Below are 23,661 nucleotides of genomic sequence, written 5' to 3'. Positions count from 1 at the left end.
CTGCTTTTAAATTGAAGAATGTATTAAACAGAAAATGCTTAAGATTATATTTGTTAAACAGCATTTCCAAAATGTTTCTATTTCTTGAAAACTCCAATGTTAAATTATGACCCAAAATAGAATAATATAGTCAACACTTGTTGTGAAAGATTAACATGTGTTATCAACTTACTCTTCTTTAGGTGGCACGGGATCTTTCATTAGCCAGCTGATTTATTCTTGGTTGCTTATGTATGCATTGCTCTTGGCTGATCTGCAATGTATTAATGTATTTTCTTCAGAAGTCTTAATGAAGTAGTCAACTACAGAAGAATCCTGACCGTGAGATAAAAATGGCTTTCCATGTGGAAGGGCTGATAGCTATCATTGTGTTCTACCTTCTAATATTGCTGGTTGGAATATGGGCTGCCTGGAGAACCAAAAACAGTGGCAGATCAGAAGAACGTAGCGAAGCCATAATAGTTGGTGGCCGAGACATTGGTTTGCTCGTGGGCGGATTTACCATGACAGGTAAGTTCAAGTGCCCCCTGCCCCCCACCACCCGCCCCTCCTTGGCGTCTCCGAGTGTACAGCGTATCACCTCAGAGTGACAAAGCAAACATTGCTCTCTGTCCTTTGGGGGTTCTTTACGCTTGCTACTTAGATATTTTAAACATACTTTTGCATCTATTTAAAACTTAAAAATAGAGTGAGATCAAATCAATGATACTTGAACAAAATGATTTTACAATAAATCACTGAATAGAATATCATTTGGAATTAGTAAAACAAAAGGTGGATGAAAGTGCAAAAGTACCCAGTCTTACAAGTGATAGAACTGTTTAATATGATAAAGTCAGTGTTTCATTGTGTTTATTAATGCACACATGACTTTTAGTTGTCTTAAATGGTAAATGCTAAAGAATACTAAGTTGCGATAGCTTTTAACTTGAATAAACCAGTTTGGGTGCAAGGTGATGGATGCCCTGTTTTGAAACCTAATTCTTCCATTTAATAAACTAATTTCCTCACATTTTATGAATGTACAATGCTGAAAAACAGACTTCCAGGAGCCTTGATATAAAAGGAAAAAAAACCTAGGGCGTGTCCCAGCAAGAATCTCCCAGCCACCATCTGAGGCTGTCTCCCATCCAAATCTTTGTGCTAGAAGCACCCTGGAGGTAGCTCTCCATCAGTGGTGGTGTTTCTCTTCTATGTTCTTGGTCATTGAAATTGATTCTGAGAAATGACAATTTGAAATTATATCTTTAATATTGTTCAATACGCACACTAACAACACACATTGCATTTCATAGCCAGTGTTTTTCAACAGCCATGTAATCCATAGCAACAGGAACTCTGACTGCCCATTGAAAATATAGCCCATTGGAGATGATAACCAAATGAAATGATACCTAATTTCAATCCCGAAGTGCTATTTTAAAATGATTCGCCTTGTATATAAAATATTTTACCAAACTGATCTGTGAGGACTAAATCCATGTTCTAAATGCCTTGACTTTGGCTATCTGAAAACTACAATGTTTCATATTGTAAAAATAAAATGAATAATTTATGAATGATATATTTTATATTTCAGACCCCCACATTTTATGTTTGTTTAACTCTTTGCCAATTATACGTGGTTTCTTTTTATCTTTATGACAACACTGTGAAACAGCCTTGGGGTTAAGTGAGGAGCCCAGGGCTGAGAGGTTTAAATAGTCTTTCTAGAATCAGGACCAAACCCAGATTCTCTGTCAGCCAAGCCCAGGGCTGTGCCACAAAATACCACATGCAACTCTCCAACTGGTTTCACCTTTTTCTTTACAAAAGTGCATAGTTTATAAAGAGGTCTTTTCTCTATCCTCTGCTTCACATTTTTTTTCTTTATACACACAAATATAGAACAAATTGCATTGCATAAACTATGTTCTAACATTTATCTTTTCTCTTGATGGACATTAGATACATGATACAGAAATTTAGGAACATGCAAAAGTGTAAAGAACCAAGTCAAAATCATCCATAAACCTACCACCTGCAGATGAATTTATTGAAATGTTGATGTAGTTCTTCCTGTGTTTTTTTTCTTGTTATCCAACTTTGGACAAACAGTATGTACAGCTTTGAATATGCATTTCTGTTACTCGCTAGACCACAAGCATTTCGTTTTGACCCTAAAGATCAGATGTGATACAGGTATCTAAAGTGGAATTAAATCACTGTTATTATATTCCCATCAGATTTTGTCCTATTACAAAGAAAATGAAAACAAAATAAAACAAAAATAGCTGTTGATTTAACTCAAAGAACTATTAAAGGAATAAATAAGTGGCTGCATATGTAAGCATTTTGTTCCTTGTAAATAACCATGATGTTCTATTAAACTATTTCAATATTATATTTAATGTATCCATAAGAATATTACTTCATAATTTGAGCTGTCACTATTTAGAGTGATTGTTTCCAAGTTAATAGGCTATTAAAGTCTATAGAAAATATGTGACTCATAATACTATATATTTTATAGTTTATGGTCTACCTCAATTTTAAAGTTTCTTTTTTCTCAGAAAACAAAAAAACCTTGGTGAATATCATAATTCATGTAAATTCTGAATCAGATTCTGTATACTTTGTCAAATTCATTGACATATACTTATTTGATATATAATGATATATAAGAAAGGTTGGAAATGTTGATACTTTAAAAATGCATACAGTTTAAAAGAGTTCTTGTTCCCTCTCATAAATCTGACACAAATTATACAAACATGCAGAACAAATTGTGGCATAGAAAGAACAGAATTGATATAAACTGAGAGACTTTGTTTAATCAAAATAAGTGACCAAGTCTATACTTCTATATATAATAGTTGCAATCATTCTGGCATCAATTTTCTTTTTGGACAAGGGACAGGAGATCTACAAAATGAAAAATGATCACTAATAAGCTTTGTGCTTGTGCGACCAGCAGACCATTTACTTTGTGCAATGAATCACTGCTGGTGTGTTAGCAGATTCAGTTGCCTAGCCAGGAAAATAGACTCAGGTTTTGTGCCTGTAAGAATTTATTTCTTCAGATCCTAGTTTCAAACCCAGTCAAAACTCCTTTTTTAAAGAAGGAAATCCATAAGCCTTTTCAAATCTAGGGATGTATCTGAAATTTCAGCAGGACTTAGAATGAGAAAACAAATAATAGCATTTGTTGTTTGTCAGCAGTCTATTTAAAAGTTACCGTGAAGATGGAAGTGGCATAATGCTAAATACAAATGCGTCCACTTCAGGATTTTAGTACATAAAATTTTCTATTTAAATGCACTTAAAATTCCTTTGCAGTAAGGTATTTTCATGATAACCTTTTGAGAAAACAGTATTAACCTACAGACACTCTATCTCTTCTGTGCTTTTTGTAGGCAGAAATGCTTCTCTTAAGATAGTTTCATATATGTATTATTTCTTTCACTGATTTATATCTGACTTTGAGATTTTAGAGATTTCTTCAGAGTCAAATTTTATGTCCAGTGGAATGATATACTCTTGTTTCAGCATCATGTCTGGTAATCAAGGTAGTTACCAGTCTACACCCCTCATAACTGTACAAAAATTCTACCAAGTGATCATTTCGAATATTTGACTGCAGTCTTAAAAAAGATATAAATTGTAAAGTTCTAAGTGTTCAGTTGACCTTAGTTTTTTAGCAAGGATCAGATATTTTATTGTCTTCTTAGAGAAAATGTTAGCATTTGTCCATCGTTCTTGGCCCAAACTTGTTTAACCAAAATGTGTTTTCTTTGGCTTCTTTGTTCCTGACCTCACTCCTTCATGCTATTGTGCTATAAAATTTTTACTTATTAATATCTGAAGAAGACATAGTTCTTATTTCCTATGAAATATATCATATCTTACCAAAAGATCCAGATTAGAATAAAGAATTGCAAATGGGTACACAGTCAATATTTTAATTATTTTGAGTGCTAGTCAAAGTCCTACATATATGTTGGGTAGTTGGGAAGAGAGAGGGAAAGCTAATTTAAACTAACCTTAGGACACCTTGGGGTAGAATTGTCATCTATCCCCCTCTTTCATGCTCCCCAAAATTTGAGGTACTAAGTACAACCTACTTGCGATGCAGACCACATTTGCCAGAGTCATGTGTCTCCAGAGTGCTTAAGAAAAGATGCCATGGATGAAAAGCACACACGTGTACACGTGCACACACACACACTCCACTCTTTTAGGATAACAGTCATTAACAGTGTGAAGAGATCAGTATAATTAAAGCAGAACGGGCTTGAAAATAAGACATTGACTGTTACCGGGGCTTGGAAGTAAAGTTTTAGAGTTATTGAGAATGGAAAGAATAATAGTATATATTATCTCAAATTTTATGATGCATAATAATATCATTAAAAAGTGTTGATTACTGCATGCATTTAGAAAATATCTAGGGCAGCACTCTCCAATGGAAATAAAATGTGAATCATAAATATAATTGTTAAATTTTCTACAAGACAGTTTAAAAAAAACATAAAAATAGGTGAATTGATGATAATAATGTACTTTATTTAACACAATATATTCAAAACATTTTCATTTCAAAGTGTAATCAACATGAAAACTTATTAAGATATTTTTCCATATTAAGTCTTTAAAATCCAGTATGTATTTCATACTTTCAGAACTGTTCAACTTGGACTGACCGTATGTCAAGTGCTCTCCATAGCTACATGAAGCTAGTAGCTAATGCAGTGGACAGGGCAGGTCTAGGATGGAATGGGTAAGAGCGTGTCATTCCCTCACTTTTCATTCTATTTCAGCCACCTGGGTTGGAGGAGGTTATATCAATGGGACAGCTGAAGCAGTATATGTACCAGATTATGGTCTAGCTTGGGCTCAGGCACCAATTGGATATTCTCTTAGTCTGATTTTAGGTAAGTGAAACTTCAGATGTCAGTGACTCATTTGGTAAAGCATAAAGAATGAGTGTACAAATTACAAGGGAAAAAAAAGTCAAGCAATGTGAATAACTATTGTGGGAAAAATGTTACCAGGAATTTTTAAGTAACTATTGCCAGTAATTGGTAAGTAGCAGAACACTAATGCTTGGTTTATATGATCTCTTGATTGTGGAATACAAAAAAAAAAAAAATTCCCTTGATCATATGGCTATTACAACAATGAATTTCTTAGCATAGTGATTTTTACTTCTTTCAAAAATAGTGTGGATATGTCATTAAAAATGAATCAACTTGAATTGTTCCCGAATTTCCTTTTTCTAAAGAAAACTAATAAAGGGTCAATATTATATAACAGATAGAGAATTCCTTCTCTTTTATTTTATTTTTGCACTCAAAATACTTTTATTGGATTCTATGCTTATTCGAAATGTCTAAATACTATGCTGGGTCATATGAATGCATCAAGGCATTTTAGTGAGCACTGTGCATGGTCAAGCATTTTCAATTCACATGCCTCAGGTGTGCCATCCAACTGTCCTTCAGATGCATACACTTTTAACTCTATCAAGACATTTATTTTTGTTGCTAAATATTTACTGGTACTCTATTCACAGAATATTTCAGATTGGTTCCTCAACATCTAGAGGTGTTCCAAAAATTCATTTCCCTTGAGAAAGTATAGCATAGAATAAAGTAACAAAAAACTATTAGACTATGGTTTTAAAATTTTTCTTATAAGCACGTTTAATTTTTCAGGTGGCCTGTTCTTTGCAAAGCCCATGCGTTCCAAGGGATATGTGACAATGTTGGACCCATTTCAGCAGATCTATGGAAAACGCATGGGTGGCCTCCTGTTCATCCCTGCCCTGATGGGGGAAATGTTCTGGGCTGCAGCCATTTTCTCAGCCTTAGGTAAGGACCAACGAAACGCTCTTGCTGCACGTCTCTAGTTGACTGAATATCAGATGCACAACTTTACTTTCTTCAGCTTTACCTTCTTAGAGTTTTTTTCTTAAAACCTATACCAAACCTTTTTTTTTTTTTTGAACCCTATTCTGTTTCAAGAACTGTGTTAAGCACCTCAAATATATTAGTTTCTTTCATACTCTTAATAATTCCATGAGGTATACTGTATTGTTACCCATTTTAGAGAGACAAGAAAACCCTGGCTTAAAGAGGAGAACTAACATGCTCAGATCTCTGCTCGTAAGTGGCAGAGCCAGGATTTGAAACCAGATGGGGCCCAGTTAACCTCCATACCTGTTTCCCAAGGTGCAGAACACATACCATTGTTAAAGCAGGATGTTTTAGGGATCACCTGAACACTCATAGCAGTGGCTTTTACCCAAAGAAAGTGGTTCCCCTTTCAGTACTCTGTTATTCTCATTGCATCAAGGAGAAAGTCTCCATCAGGTGACTGAGACATTTTTATGCTCATAAAAGCTATAACAGAAATTTTACATTTAACTGCCATATGGCTAAAAAGGTTAAATACAATCTCAATTGCATTTGTTTGGGGCCTGAATTGTGTCATTGGAGAGATAACCATAGGTTATCTTATAATGATCAAAGGTTGCTTTTGAAAGGCATATGTGATTTTGAACAAAGCATTCATTAATTAAGCATAACTAAAAAGTGCAGATTATTTTAAATAATTTTTCAAAACAAGGGTCCATGAGCCAGGGGTCATGGAAGATACTAATCTATTCTTGGTGTTGAATAAATTGCAAATCAATGGGTAGAGCTTACCTTCTTCCAATAATAAGTCTCCTTTCTGTGAACCAAGAACTTTTTATTTCCCACTGCTTTTCCTAATAGCTACTGTGTTAATATAAAAACATGCAAAAACGATCTGAACTCCTCAAAGAAAGGTATTGCATGCATTTTTAAAGCATTAATATTTCCAAAGATATTGGTCTTTTAAATAAAATGTGCTGGATTAGAAACAAATATAAAGCCAAGTATCAATCCCAACAGGAAATAACATTCCCAGAGAAACGAGATTTCGACGAACCACTACTGACAGAATGGGTAAACAGTGCAAGCCACAGACAAAACATCAAACCATGAAATATTTCAATAAACTTATATTTTAAAAGCACAATGCTATGGCTTATAAATGGGAAAATTAAGTATGGTAGAAAAGGATTTCAAGGCCTTCCCCCATCTCTGAAGTTCTCTTTACCTCCAATTTAATATTAGAGGTGCAAATTTAGAGGTACACCTTTTGTGGCCAGTTGAGAACATCTGAAGACTGAGGCTCTTGAGGTGGTTGGAGATGTAGATCCCACCCTGTGGGGGTATGCACTGCCTCACCTCTCTTTGATCCACCTGCATCCTGCTGGTTACTCTGCTAAGCTCTGGGCTCCATCCTTGAGCACTCATTGCCCATCAGCTCCTCCATCACTCCTCTCTGGTCCATCCCTGCCACCTTCTCTGCCCCTGCTTTCCCACTGCTCTACATCAGGCTAGGCCACTCCCAGCCTCCTCACCTAGACTAAGGCAACAACGTCCCTGTTGGATGTTCTGACCTCCTCCCAGCCTCTCTACCTGATAGCCAGGCTCATCTTTCTACAATGCAAATCTGATCATGTGTGTTTCCTGCTAAACCAAACTTTTTAACAGGGCTCATAAGGCCCTTTAGGACCTAGATCCTGATTACCTCTTCCCATCATTCACTCCTCTCCTACCTGCCGCACTCCATCTTCCAGAACCATAGTTCCCCTCTCTTGCCTCTAACATTTTGCAAGCCCAGGTTCCCTTTGCTTTGCACTCATTTCCCCTTTCCTTTCTTACCATCCACCTGGATAATCACTAAGGGTCCTTCAGATCGTCTCACAGATTTCACTTTTGCAGGGCAGTCATCACTGAAGTTGCTATGTGCCTTTACTATGGGCTTCCTTAAGCATCTGATATTTTCTTTTCATAGGACTTATCACTCTGTATGGTTATTTGCTTATTTATGTATTTCATGCCCAATTTCCAAGTCTACAAAATGGATTATTAACTTCTAGGAGACAAGACTTGTGTCTTGTCAACAGTTTAACCCTACCACAAATGAATAAATAAATAAGTCATTTATAGCTATACTATCTTAAAAAGAATGCTTCCCTTCTCCTCAGTGCAATCCCTTTACATTATAAATTATTGGGCTGTGGGCATGCTTAAGGATCTAGAGAATGAATTTAGACCCTAAAGGATTTAACTTGCTACCAAGATAAATTAATGCTAAGGAAAACCCTCGGATTCTCAGACCACTTGTAAGATTTAGGAAATAAAAGATCTTAGTGGAATCCTGAGAGATCTTTGGGCTCAATACCCTACCTTTTGATCAAGGGGAATATGAGCCATCCTACTGAGTTTTGAGTTCCTTCTTGAAGATCAGCAGAGTTGGAAGTTCCACAGCCTTTCTCAGTGAGCTATGTCTATGTTTTGGCACTCAGACATTCATGTAAATATTATTCCCCATCTTTTCTTACAAATGGAAATAAAAGGCTTAAATCTATAGCCAGAACTTATGTGGTCAGACAAAAGTAAGATAAAATGAGTCTCCTTTTATGTTATGTATTCTGGACTACAAACTCATCTTCTGGCTTCAATATTATTGTCAGAACTGGCCTCTGTAATGCCAGATATTATTTTATACTACCTTTCTGTCCCCACCCTCTGCCCTGACAAACCTCCAAGATAATTGTACATTATTTTCTTGATCTCAAACTGTAAATTGAGGGAATGGCTTGGGTGTGGGAAATAAAAGAAGTTAATAGTTATAAAATACTGTAATAACTCAGTGTAAAATGCCACACTTTCCTGGAGCTATATAATAATACTCATCAACTACCATTGCTCTTAATATTCTAATGAAATTATGTGTAAAAATACACTTCCCACCTTGCTCTCATTAGCTAAGAATCAGTGGGAGTTTATTTGCCACTAATTTCAACACCAGAAAACTTTGGTTTTAAGAACAAACTACCTGCTGAGGTATCAAGAAAAGAGTAGGCCGGCTATCTAACAGAAAATACAAAATGTTCACTCTCAGTGAATAAAGATCAGTTTATGTAACAGAACTCTGAAAGGAAAATAGAATTAATAAACTAATGTTTCTAAAGTATTCTGGAAATATAAAACTTAACAACTAAACTCTGAACTCTGTTGCAATTAGTCATTTTATATGTATTTGTCTATGTTTGTGTATTTTAATTTTTATACATGTAAAACACATTAATTTCTCCCTATACACACACCTACTCACATATATCACGCAACATATATGAAAATATTACTGTTATTGCTTAAAATCTATGCTCTGGTAAAAAGAGAATGTGTGTGTATTTTGAAGTTACCATCTATATTTTCTTCAAAAATGAAAGCTCACCATAATTCATAGTTATTGTTTATTAGAAATAACTTGGGACACTTGAGTATTGAATAGTATAAGATTCATTACTACCTTACTGTATTTCTGCAAGGCTTACTCCACTAAAGCAAAGGAGAGTCTCAGGTTATCTTCTTGATATAAATGACATTAAAACTTTTTATAGAAATGTTTATTTACTATTCTAGCAGTCCAAATTCAGTGAACTTTGTATACCTTATAACTCTTTTACAGTATATTTCTTTTTATGGCTGGATAAGCAAACAAATATTTCATAGAAGATCTGGAAATATAACTTTGATTTTACTCACTACACTTGATCAAATTATACACAGAAATACTTCAAGGAAAAATTCATTCTAACCTTAATAGTGATATTAATATTTTATATTTGCCATAACATGTTTGAGTTTTTAGAGAGTTTTCTGTCATCTCATTGGATTCTCACAATATCCCCATGACAGATGAGGGATAGGAGGGAGAACTTTCTAAAATCACTGAGTTTCCACAAAATGGCAGAGTTTTATGACCACAAATATTTAAAGTCAGTACAGCGATCTTTCTTCTACACCATAAAGCCTTCTTACCCTTTAAAAGTCCAGAATTAATAGATTTTTTAAGTAATGTGTGGAAGATTACATATTATTCAAAGAGGGTGTGGCAACAATTGAACTTTCCATAATTTGTGGGATATGGTTTAGAATTGTTATTAAAGTGGAAAACACTCAGAGAAGTGTTGCAAGTAAAATTTTAACATGAAGTCAATAATTTTGGTAAAAAATAATCTATTAAATACCTATATAACATCAACTCAGGCAGTTATCCAAAGTCACTTATAAATAATTGACCTTTTTCCCTGTACTCATTCTCCAACTCCTTACTAAGTTTTTCTTTAAATTGTTTTTTACTCAATAAAGGAATTCAATCTAATACCAAAGCAAAGAACTAAAAAAACATTTCTTGAAAAAAATTCCATATTGCTCTCTCAGATCAAAATATCTTATATTGCTATCTGAGATAAGAAATTTTCATCTCTTATGGGTTGTGTACATTATTAGCATGCCAACTGAGGATTGGCAGTGGAGGAGGCTGCAGTTTGATGACACAAAAATCACAAATTTGTTACACATATGTTAGCATTCACATCATTGCTGAGTTTAATAATACAAAATATAAATAATACAGCTTTTAAGAATGATGGAGAAAGGGTTTATAGTAGCAGCAAGTGAAATCTGAATCGTCACACCAAGGACCAAACTGCCCATAACATAATATTCTCTTTGGCAATATAAGGACCAACAAACACAATAAGCAAAGTTATAAAGTAAAAAATATAAATTTGATTTCTAAAATAGGTTTAAAATTTTGATGATTACTTAAATATGTGGTATTCAAATCTAGGCCTCTTCAATATACTGATGTCCTATGAGCAGTCCTGATATATTCCACCAATTAAGTAAACTAAGGGTGATCTGTCACAAATTTGAGAGAGAGAGAGAGAGAGAAAGTTGATAGGTACAAAATTCCTTTTTTTTTTATTTCCTCCTATAAATTAGTCTCAAACCTAGGTATCTTGTACAATTTGTCAACTGTCAGAGTTAGCAAGGGACAGAGTAAATGCAAAATAGCAAATGAACATTAATTGTAAAATGTGGAAATGGATAGTCAGGCTGATTATAAAGGACTGCTGTTCCATGGATGTGAGTAAATATATTGCATATATTTAATTAAGTCAGAGTCTCAGATGGTGAAATTATTGCAAGTTCTTACAGTGCAATTAAATTTATCAGTATTCCCTGGTATTATGTAACCATATAATGAATTCCAGGTGTCCATCATGAAAATACTGAGCAAAGCACTAATTTCAGAAAGCAAGAGTATTTTAATATGTACATATATATATATATACATATTTGCATATTCAATTTACTGAGATATAAAAATGTTTAAATTTGAATATGAAAATTCATTTTTGATGTCATCATCCAGCTAATACATGTCATATGACACAGGGAAAAATAAATAACCTGCTGTCACTGAACTTTTAGTATATCCTTGAACGGGAATCTCTTAGAAAACCCTGACCACAGTGGTCTCTTGATGTATTTTGCTTTTCTCAGGGACCACGATCAGTGTGATCACTGATGTCAACGTGCAAGCTTCTGTCATCGTCTCTGCGCTCGTTGCCACTCTGTACACCCTGGTGGGTGGACTCTACTCGGTGGCCTACACAGATGTTGTTCAACTCTTTTGCATTTTCATAGGACTGGTAAGTGAGCTCATCCATGATATTCTTTCTTTGTTTTATAAAAGCAAATATGCTATTTTATACTAACTCAGAAAAAAATAGGAGAATTTTTTTTTTCTTCATAGGTAATACATAATAACATGACTATTTGAAATTTCTAATTTCTCTATGAATTTATTTTGACAATATAAGGGACTTACACTTTTAATTTTTTTTAAATTGCCAAAATCAAGTGGACAGGACTGAAATTCTGAATTTTCCTTACCATAATAATAACTCCAAAAAAAACCACCAGAGAATACAGTAAATCTCTATTCAGAACATAGGAGGTGAAGTTAGTTTGGCAACAACAGCTCTTGTAACCGATGAGCTTGGTATCCTAAGGAACACAATCTCAAGGATAAATCTATGTATTGGTTACATATGTGATTTCTCTTTGCTTTGCATGTGACCAGAACTTAAAACACATAGGTGCATAAATCAGGTGTGCCGATATATAGATGTTAGGGCAAATATAAAAGATACATAGGATAAATATTAGAATGTTTTTCAGCTACAAAATGCAATTAAATTGATAAGGAATCAAGTTCCATTGGTAACTAAGACTTTATTAAATTTGCTGTATAAAAAGCCAAACGTGATTTGTTTTCTAAGCTTCAAATTGCTATAAATTACAAATAATTAATTAACCAAAGTTAAACTATCTCTTCTCAACTTCTCCAATCCTGTTGATTGTATAAATATCCTTCTAGCTCCAAAGCTGTAAACTTCAGTTTCATCTATTAGTTTTCCCTCCCCCTGCCCACCATCTTCCTGTTGGACTCTGATCTTCATTATTGTTTACAGTACCAAAATCTTTCCATTTCCAAAGTCACTGCCTAACTTCAGAACTTTATCTGGATTAATTCAGTATCACCTTATTGCTCTTCCTGACCTTTCCCTTCTTCTAAACTCACTGTTGACATCAGTGGCATTAAAACTCAGAAGAATCTCCACTAGTTTCCAGTTGCCTCCAGAACAAAATACAAATCCCTTTGCTTGCAATTCAAAGTTCTCCCCACATACTGATCTTTATCTCTCCCATTCCCCTCAGCCATCCCCATGCCAGCAAACCCTGTCACCAAGCACACACACACACACACACATACACACACACACTCTGTATAGTCTTCCACAATTTGCCTTATTCTACCTAGACCATCTTTCTTTAATTCCTTCTTCTACCTCTTAGTTTACCAGGCTCGAAGGCATGTTTCACTCACCAGTTTCTCAATCACATCTTTTCTAGATACTTTTGGTGAATAGAAATCATCCCCTAATTCAAAGAAAACATTAAAAAGTTAACATACATAATGTTTCCAATTTTAATATTTTCCCATAAAGGTTTCTGGTGACTGCTCCGATAGTTTGCATAATATGGTAAAAAATTAAGTATGAAAGTAGACATTATGTTTTTTAATTTTTCCAAATCAGTTTTTCATGGTGTCCCTCAGAGAACGTGATTTCAGGTCCTTCTGTGACTGAAAAAGAGGAACTATAGAGCTGTGTGATCTGTGAGAAAACAGGTGTATAAGCCTATCTTATACTAGACTTAATAATTGAAAGTGAGTAAAATGGGAAAATTTATGGTGTATATATGTTTCCAGAGTAAATATTTTTACAAAATAGAGCTATACAACAAAAAGAGTGACCCTAATGTAAACCATTATCTACAGTTACTAATATCACTATAATAATATTGGTTCATCAATTGTGACAAAAGTACCACACTAATGCAAAATGTTAATATTAGGGAGGACTGTGTGTGTGAGGGCAGGATATATGGGGGCTCTCTGCTTTCTGCTGGATCTGTCTGTAAACCTACAACTGCTCTAATTTTAAAAAGAAAATCATAGCCTCAATCTCTAATGTCACTCTTTGGTTACAGTGGATCAGTGTCCCTTTTGCACTGTCACATCCTGCAGTTACTGACATTGGGTTCACTGCCGTGCATGCCAAGTACCAGCAGCCCTGGCTGGGAACCATCGAGTCATTTGAAGTCTACACTTGGCTTGACAGTTTTCTGTTGTTGGTAAGTGATGCTCTTCCCTGAGGAATTCAGTCTAATCATTTCTAAATTCAAATGCATTTTTATGATTTTCATATTTACATGTAAAATTCACCTACAGGATCATGGCCATTTCTGAAATGACTGCTCTCTATTGGAAGGGTGGAGCCACTTACTGATTCTGGGAGCTGGCTAATGTCAAAGTTGGAGAACTAAGACCTTAAAAGGATAACATCCATGGTGATATGTGTGTATATAGGCCACATCTCAGTTGTAAATTAAGGAAAACCGTACCCTAGCCCCCAAATATTGCCCTCAATCTGACAGCCAAGTCACCTAAATGTCTTTAATTTGCTTTTTGATTACGGCATTAAAAGTCGCCAACTGAAATAAGCAAATCATTTGGTCTCAAATTACAGAGTAAGCAAATTAGTGATGCCATAGGGCCTTAAGTGTATGAGATAAATTACTTTGATTTTGGAAGAGAGGTGTCACCCAGGAAAGGTGCCCAGAGAGAAGCCCTGGGTGGCCAGAGCCTTGAGAACACACAGTGCCTTGCAGCAAAGGCCTTGGCAGTGAGCTGATGGGGACAGAAGAAAGAAGGGCATGCCGCAGATGGAGGGAAGAACGGAAAACCAAATGAACCTACCAGATTTCCGATTTTGCTTACTAGAGGGATAATGTATTAAAAGTAATACAATATTTGATTTCAAAATAAGAAAATAGGCTACCTTTTGTATCAAATTTTAAGGAAATTTTTTTGTTTCCTCAATATTTTGTGATACCACTTTTTGTTATTTACACACTCAAAGTCAATCTGAACAGTAGAGAATTTCCTGGAAGCAAATGTGTTTCTAGTGATGGCTTTGTTAAGAAATGCATTGGCTCTCACTTTTCTGGAATGGTTTATAACTATGAATTGAATGGAGAAACGGATTAACTATTATGTGTGTGTAATCTCACCTGCATGGCAGGTATTTATATAGAGAGAAGATAATGAGACTGAGAAGAAATAAGCAATCTATTGATAATCACATCATTGTCTGATTTAGGGCTTGAAATAGAGAACATAAGCTTCAATGATTTTCCCTACATCACACACACTTGTCCTCAAATTCCTCACCATTAAAATAGTCATTATAGTGAGTGATTGCTAGTTTCTTCCAGCTCTGAAAATTATATGACTAAATCATGTTTATTATTCAAATTGTAAAATGAGTTGAGTTGAAATAAATGAATAAAGGAATAAATAAGTTGTCGAAGGAAACCTTGAAATGTATCACCATTGGTCTCTGACCTTTTAATTGTCTCTTATACATTCCTTATATGTAAGAACTTATCAAGCCCTGCTAAGGATACCTTCAAAAGATCTCGAGGTCCCTCCCTGTACCTCCCCATGGTGCCTAGGGCACATTCGTCACCTGGTCTTTTGCAATAGCTCCTCAGGGGGCTCCCTGCAGGCAGCCTGCTCACCTCTCATTCCTAAAACCCATTTTCCATAGTGCCAAGTGCTTCCGTTTGTAAATGGAGGTCGGATTTTACCTTACTCAAAATTTTCTGATGGCCTAAACATCCAAGATGATTGACATGTAAATTATGATAGATCAATTCATATTTTTACTGAATTTACCTATGAATGAATGTTCATTGACATGGAAGATATTAATTATATTTTGATTTACAGGTTGAAAAAAAGTTTTTTTTTTTGGAAAAAATTATAGTTTGGAAAGAATCATAGACTTGAGGAATGGAATTATATATTTTAGAATTTCTTCTTTAAACTTTTTTTGTTTTTACTTTTGAACATTTATGGCCTTTATAAAAAGGAAATTGTTTTGGAGTCAATATGACTGACATTCTGCTTGTAGCAAGTGATACAATGCCAGACAGTTCAGAATCAGAGCCTACTAGGAGAGACAGGCATTTAAATAAGAACTTTCAATACACTGTGATATGTGACATTCATTCATTCACTCATTTATATAATAAATATCTATTGAACCCCAATTCTATGCCAGAGGACTTGGCAGTAATCCAGGGGAACATATTTTTCCATCTTCCTCTCTAGCTACTACCACACACCCTGACCTCTAATTATACAATACACAGTGGTCTACAGCTGCTTAGCTTTTTTCTTTGTCCATGTTAGTTTCTCTTTGAGGTCTATTTTCTCTCACCATCTCTTTCTAATGACACCCTTTCAGTATTCAAGGTCTGGCTCAAATGTCATTTCTGTAGGATTTTCTGATTACTATGCAATTACCCTCCCTCCCACCTTTCTTCCCTTACTCTCTCATCTGCAATTATTTCTCATTTTTGTTTTCATACATACCTTTTCATAGCGCTAAGCAAATTGCATTATAGTTCAATGTCTCCAGGCTTTTTTATTGTACATTCCACCAATAAAAAACTATAAGCACACCCCCAATGAAGAAATATGGATTTATCAATTGCCTATATGTACTGTTCCAATATGTTATATAAATAATTTAATAAAAACAACTATATATCATTTCAGAAAGAGCTAAAAATGAATATAAATAGAAGTTCTAATATTTTCTTCTAATGCCACAACATATTGTCTGGAGAACTTTGCACACTCCACTCTGGAAAACACTGTAATGCACTGACATTTCCGTTAGACAGTGAGCTCCTGGGCAAGAACCAGGCCTTATTTGTCTTTGTGTCCTGAAAGCCACAATATTGTCTGGGGAATGATTGAAATCCATAAATATTTACTAACTTGTTTTGACCCAAATGAAACTTCAGACTTTCAGAATCTTAATTATCTTTTAAGAATATGTTAGGATGGTTAAAATCTCCAGAGGAGAACAAATCGAAGGTTTCTGGATACTTTTAATGCAACTTCAAGTAGGTAAATTAAGGAAAGGAATGGATTATCCTACGCAATTACAAATGAAAAGAACTTGAGGAAATTATGCATATGACATATGACAATAATGTAACAATACCAAAAAAGACGTGTGGCATGTGGGACCATTTTCTATACTTAAGAGTCATACTTAATGATTATTCTAAATGTGATTGGAAAGCTCTAATTTAAATATCTATATCTATCTGTCTGTCTATCTATCTATATAATGCTGTTTGCCTCAGATACAGAAGTGAATCCATGTGGTTTCTATGCAGATGCTGGGTGGAATCCCATGGCAAGCCTACTTCCAAAGGGTCCTATCTTCATCCTCAGCCACTTATGCTCAAGTGCTGTCTTTCCTGGCAGCTTTCGGGTGCCTGGTGATGGCTCTACCTGCCATACTTATTGGGGCCATTGGAGCATCAACAGGTAAATCTCTTGCAGCTTTATTAATTGAACCATAGTTGCCAGCTAGTTACAATTACCACCCAGCTGCCCTCCCTCTGCACTTCCCCGCTCCCCACCATATAGTTTCTTGTTCCTGATTTGTGTTCCCATCTATACCTTGTTAAAACACTCAACAAATTGTATTACAGTTCATTGTCTCCAAATTTTCTTTACTTACTAACTCTACCAATACAACGTTTATAAGCACACACCTCCAATGTAGGAATATTTATAAATTGTATATATGTGCCCCTGTCAGCAGTGATTCTCAACCCAGGTTATGCATTAAAATCACATGGGGAGGGGCCTCTTACGAAAATCCTATTTCTGGCCTAAAACAGAGCCAGACATCAGTGTTTTTTTAAAACGTTCCGTTGGTGAGTAAAAGGGCAGCCATGACTTGTCATCATCGTGATCACTTAAGGACCGCTTTGATTTTGAAATTCTTAGTTTATATTTTTTATATTTTGCTAACTAAGAGTTTCCTTTCCGGAAGAAATCAATCAATAAATGAGTGGGTAAAAGATAAACTAAGTCACTTAAAGAATAACTTGTTCAAAATTGGTAAAAAGAAAATTATGATATGCTTATCTCACAGCTAGCATTTATATAGAATGTTTTTAAAATCTCACCACTAATGAGATGAATTTATTAGTTACTCCTGGCCTTTTTGTCCCTATGCTATACAACTTACATGAGCATTTACTGAAAATACATTGCATTAACCCAAATTCAAAGCAGTGCTCTAGGTAGTGGTAATTTAAACAGATTAAAGAAAGCTCATCTCTCATTCTGCTGTGTTTTATAAAGATGATCCTGGGTAATGCTCACATGGGATACTTTGATTTTCAGTTAGTAGAGTTATTTATTGGGTTTTTTTTTTAAAGTGCATAGTGTGTACTCTCCATCCCAGCTCTTCATCCACAACATAAATAACACTTAAAAAAATGCCTGACACAGGTGATATGCAGTGTTTGCCTATGAATAAGATATCATTTATCTCATGGGCAGAAAACAGATTGACCATTATTTTATGGCCATTATAGAGTGTGTGTGTGTGGTTTCCCTTTATTTTGTTTGTTTTCATAGGACAACAAACTCACAAAAACAGCATAAAATCTATTCTTGGATTGGGTACACAACCTTGGTTGTCATTTCTGATCTCATAACATCTCAGTTAATGTAAAAACTTGGTTTTGTCTAAGTGCGGCTTTGAACAATTGCAATGGAAGATGGGTAACCACTCTTATTAGGTCCTATAATCATGACATCAAAGACATTCAGCAAATAAAAAAGAAACCATAATATACTTTTAAAGATTCCATTGTATTCTTCAGTTCCCACTATAACAGTAAAGAAGCTATATATTCAAAGACAAACTTTGTTTCAAGTCCTTTCACCATACCAGAAATCCAAAAACCTGAAAATTTCAGTCTCTTGCCTGCATTTTTTATTCAGTAAAAAAGGGCTGCCATTAATCTAGCATGCCTCCCACTTCCAGTGGGTGGAATTCTTTGCAAGGAGGCTTTAGTTGGGGGATGAGGGAGGGGGCATAATGCTGAAGCAGATCCGAAACCAGGTTTATGTACAGGAAGTGGGTGGGTGAGAACAGCAACCACTAATATCTTTCTCCATTTACATGTCAATAACCAAGCATGGACAAATGAAAACGTGAGTGTCCTCTTACATTTCCAAATAATTGAAGGAAAATACTCTATGATTCAGTTTAAGGGCATTTGTTTTCTGTGATTCTACACTATGTAATGCCACCATGGCAGAAAAGGAATCTATATCTCACCACAATATTCTCTTTAGGTGCTGTGATCAGAGACTTGCCAATGCCCACTGGAAGCCAGGATATATAAAGACAATTCCATTTGACTAGTATATGAACTTCCCACCTAAAGAGACTAAAACACGTGCTTCTGAATTTATCTCAAAGACTATCTAGTAACTAGGGTGAAACTCAGGTGAACAAAGAATATATGGCTCTTTGGTGGTTCTTGTTTTTGTTGTTTCTATTCAACAGCCTGGAACCAGACTGCGTATCAGCCTGGAGATCCCAAGGGTAATCAAGAAGCAGACATGATTTTACCAATTGTTCTGCAGTATCTTTGCCCTGTATACATTTCTTACTTTGGTCTTGGTGCGGTTTCTGCTGCTGTTATGTCTTCAGCAGACTCTTCCATCTTGTCAGCAAGTTCAATGTTTGCTCGGAACATCTACCAGCTTTCATTCAGACAAAATGTAAGACAAGTTTGGGGTAATTTTCAGTTATTATCATTGACATATTTATTGTGTATATAGTATTACAAATTTATTAATCTTCTATGCAAAATCTGATCCTGCTTTGAATAAGCATAAAAGTTTAAATAAGTAATCTAACAATGAATTTTATTTATGCTATGGATGAATGTTATTAATGTGCGTTATCATTCATGTCATTACTGAAGGAAACAAATAATTATTACTATTTACCAAGAGATACAATAAAATTGCTATGATTTAAAGTTTTTATTCCGTTGAAAGCATGATGACAACTAAAAAATCTTAGAAAACCTTTTAGTTTGATTAAATATAATAGAAAACTTGAGAACTCTAATGGGAGCAAGACCTGGTGAGTAAGTTATTTCACTGGGTATTTGTGTAACACCCGTCCTGTTCTTTACTTGAACTCCCAAGTCCACATTTGTCAGAAAACATTCTCTCAATATTATTACGTTTATTGCATCAAGTGGATTCAGGACAGCATGTCATTCTCCAGCCCCTTCCCACCTTCTTCCCTTTACTAAAGCTTTGGTCCTCCTCAGGTTTTCTAAGTTATGGTTAGCAACATGGCACCAGCTGTTTCACACAAAGAGATTTCCATGGATGAGACCTCAGCAAGGGCATCACAAGATGATTGGTCTTAAAGATTGTAGGGCTCTCAGAAAGATGGGAAACAAGGATGGCAAATGCTTTCTCACTGTCACATAAGAACTATGTCCTAAGACATAAAGTAAGAGAAATCTTCCCTTGCTTTATTATTCCTCTAGGACATGATGTTACCTCTTCTCTCATCTCCACTTGTGCATGCAGGGGAAGGTTCAGTTGGTCCATGGTTCATCCATATGGTACACATGAAATCTTCCTGAAGGCCCATCTGGAAGGTCACCAAGATTGCTTGATTTGATTACTGTAGTTTAGGATGGTTTTGCCCATAGATGAAGCCATTTGAACCAGGGAAATTTTAAGGCCAACTTTCTTTTCTTTTCTTTTTTGTAATTTTAAAAAAATTAATAAACTTAATTTCTAGAGTAGTTTTAGGTTTACAGAAAATTGTGAAGAAAGTGCAGAGAGTTTCCATATTCCTCTTCATTCCCCTTCTCACAGTTTCCCCTGTTATTAACATCTGCATTAGTGTGGTACATTTGCTAAAATTGATGAACCAATATTGATACATTATTTTTAACTAAGCTACATAATTTACATTAGGGTTCATCCTTTGTGTTGTACAATCTTTGAGTTTTGACAAATGCATAATGTTATGTATCCACCATTACAGTATCATATAGAATAGTTTCGCTGCCCTAAAAATGGCCTGTGTTCCCCCCTTGCATCCCTCCCTTCTACCCAATGAACTCCAGACAACCACTGATCTTTTTACTATCTCTATAATTTTGTCTCTTCCATAATGTCATATAGTTAGAATCATACAGTATGTACCCTTTCCAGATGGCTTTTTTACTTAGCAATGTGCATTTAAGATTTCTCTGTAGCTCTTTATAGCTTGATAGCTAATTTCTCTTTTTTTCCTGAAATGTCATTGAGATATAGTCACATACCATACAGTCATCCAAAGTATACAATCAGTTGTTCACAGTGTCATCATATAGTTGTGCATTCATCACAATTTTTGAACATTTTCATTACCCGTCCAAAAAATAAAAATAAAAATAAAAATAAAAAAACAAAACAAAACAACCCATCCCCTCCAAATCCCCCCATTATTCATATACTTTTTTGTCCCCATTTTTCTGCTTATGTGTCCATACACCAGATAAAGGGAGTGTGAGCCACAGGGTTTTCACAATCCCAGGGTCACACCGTATGAGCTATATAGTTATAAACTCATCTTCAAGAAGCAAAGCTACTGGGTTGCAGTTTGATAGTTTCAGGTATTTCCTTCTAGCTATTCTAATACACTAAAAACTAAAAAGGGATATCTATATAATGTATAAGAATAAGCTCCATAATGACCTCTTGACTCCATTTGAACTCTCTCAGCCACTGAAACTGGACTTTGTTTCATTTCTCTTCCCCCTTTTGGTCAAGAAGGCTTTCTCAATTCCATGATGCTGGGTCCAGACTCATCCCCGGAAGTCATGTCCCACATTGCCAGGGAGATTTACACCCCTGGGAGTCATGTTCCACATAGTGGGAAGGGCAGCAAGTCCACCTGCCAAGTAGCTCATTTCTTTTTAATGCCAAAAAAAAAAACTGAGTAATACTCCATTTTTAACATTGAGTAATACTCTATTGTATATATATATATACAGCAGTTCATTAATCCATTCAACTTTGAAGGGCATCTTAGTTGCTTCCAGTGTATGGCTATTATGAATAAAGCTGCTATAAATATTTGCATGCAGACTTTTTTGTGGACATAAGTTTTCAACTCACTTGGAAAAATACTTAGGAATGTGATTGTTATGAATGTGATTATATAGGACCAGATTTAGCTTTGTAGGAAACTACCAAACTATTTACCATTTTGCATTCCCACCAGCAGTGAATGAGAGTTCCTTTTGTTCCACATTCTTGCCAGCTTTTGGTGTTGTCAGTGTGTTTGGATTGTAGCCATTCTAATGGGTACGTAGTGGCATCTCCTTGCTGTTTTAATTTCCAATTCTCTGATGCTGTTTGGTTGTAAGCATTGTTCTGTATGCTCATTTGCCCATTTTTAATTGGGTTGTTTGTTTTCTTATTGTTGAATTTTAAGAACTCTTTGTATATTTTGGATACAGTTCTTTTCTGGATATGTTTTTTGCAAATATTCTCTTCCAGTCTGTGACATGTCTTTTCTTCTCTTGACAGTGCCCTTTACAGAGCAGAAAATTTTAATTTTAATGAAGTCCAGTGTATCACATTTTAATTTTCATGCATCATGCTTTTGGCGTTGTATCTAAAAGCTTGTTGCCAAACCCACAGATTTCTAGATTTTCTCCAGTTATCTTCTAGAAATTTTATATTTTGCATTTTATATTTGGAACTATGATCCATTTTGAGTTTTTTGTGAAAGGTATAAGGTCAGTGTCTCAATTGATTTTAATTTAGGCCCAGTTGCTCCAGTGTCATTTGTTGAAACAATTACCCTTTCTCCATTGAATTGCCTTTGCTCCTTTTACAAAGATCAGTTGATTGTATTTATGTGAGTCTATTTCTGGGCTCTCTGTTCTCTTCCATTGATCTATTTGTCTATTTTTTGCCAATACCAAGCTGTCTTGATTAATGTAGCTTTATGGTTAGTCTTAAAGATGGGTAGTGTCAAACCCCAAACTTGTTCTTCTTCTTTAGTATTTGTTGGCTGTTCTGGATCTTTTCCTTTCCATTAAACTTTAGAGTCGGTTGTTGATATCCACAGAATAACTTGCTGGGATTTAGATTGTGATTGTGTAGTATCTGTAGATTAATTTGGGAAGAACTGTCATCTTGACAACATTGAGTCTTCCTATCCATTAAGCTATCCATGAGCTCTGATTTGATTTCTTTCTTTGGAGATATTTAATTTTCCTCATATAGATCTTGCACATATTTTGTTAGATTTATTCCTAAGTACTTGATTTTTAAGGTGCTAATGTGAATGTCATTGTGTTCTTAATTGCAAATTGCAATTGTTCATTGCTGGTATATTGGAAAGCAATTGACTTTTGTATATTAAACTAATATCCTGCAACCTAGCTATAATCACTCATTAGTCTCATAGGCCAATTTTAAATGTATTTCATTCCTTGCCTAAAGGAACCAACACCTTGCATGAAAGTTGACGCTGTGGTGTTTCTTACAGGCATCAGACAAGGAAATCGTTTGGGTCATGCGAATCACTGTGTTTGTCTTCGGAGCATCTGCGACAGCCATGGCCCTGCTAACAAAGACAGTGTATGGGCTCTGGTATCTCAGCTCAGACCTCGTGTATATCATCATCTTCCCCCAGCTACTCTGTGTGCTCTTTATCAAGGGAACCAACACATATGGGGCCATAGCAGGTTATGTTTCTGGCCTTTTCCTGAGAATAACTGGAGGAGAGCCATATCTATACCTGCAGCCCTTAATCTTTTACCCTGGTTATTACCTTGATAAGAATGCTATATATAATCAGAGATTCCCATTTAAAACACTTGCAATGCTTACTTCATTCTTAACCAACATTTGCGTCTCTTATCTAGCCAAATACCTATTTGAAAGTGGAAACTTGCCACCAAAATTAGATTTATTCGATGCTGTTGTTGCAAGGCACAGTGAAGAAAACATGGATAAGACAATTCTGGTCACAAATGAAAATATCAAACTAGATGAACTTGCACCTGTGAAGCCTCGACAGAGCATAACTCTCAGCTCAACTTTCACCAATAAAGAGGCCTTACTTGACATTGACTCCAGTCCTGAAGGGTCTGGGACTGAAGATAATTTACAATGACCCCATCTAAATAAAATACTGCTTTCTCAAACAGAGCATTAACTAACCTA

The 23,661-nt window shown here is 35.3% G+C and overlaps 1 protein-coding gene across 1 annotated transcript; it reads left to right on the top strand.

Moving 5' to 3' along the window:
- The first annotated feature begins 332 nt into the window (after positions 1–332).
- Positions 333–23,611, top strand: SLC5A7 (solute carrier family 5 member 7). Its single transcript, XM_037807002.1, has 8 exons — positions 333–510; positions 4,800–4,913; positions 5,697–5,852; positions 11,439–11,587; positions 13,494–13,637; positions 16,764–16,917; positions 18,965–19,182; positions 22,982–23,611. Exons 1-8 carry the CDS (start codon positions 333–335, stop codon positions 23,609–23,611), a joined length of 1,743 nt encoding a protein of 580 aa, XP_037662930.1.
- The last annotated feature ends 50 nt before the right edge of the window (positions 23,612–23,661 follow it).

The sequence above is a fragment of the Choloepus didactylus genome, chromosome 17 (genome assembly GCF_015220235.1).
Source record: "Choloepus didactylus isolate mChoDid1 chromosome 17, mChoDid1.pri, whole genome shotgun sequence".
Classification (NCBI taxonomy): domain Eukaryota; kingdom Metazoa; phylum Chordata; class Mammalia; order Pilosa; family Megalonychidae; genus Choloepus; species Choloepus didactylus.
This window is presented reverse-complemented; position numbering and strand designations above follow the sequence as displayed.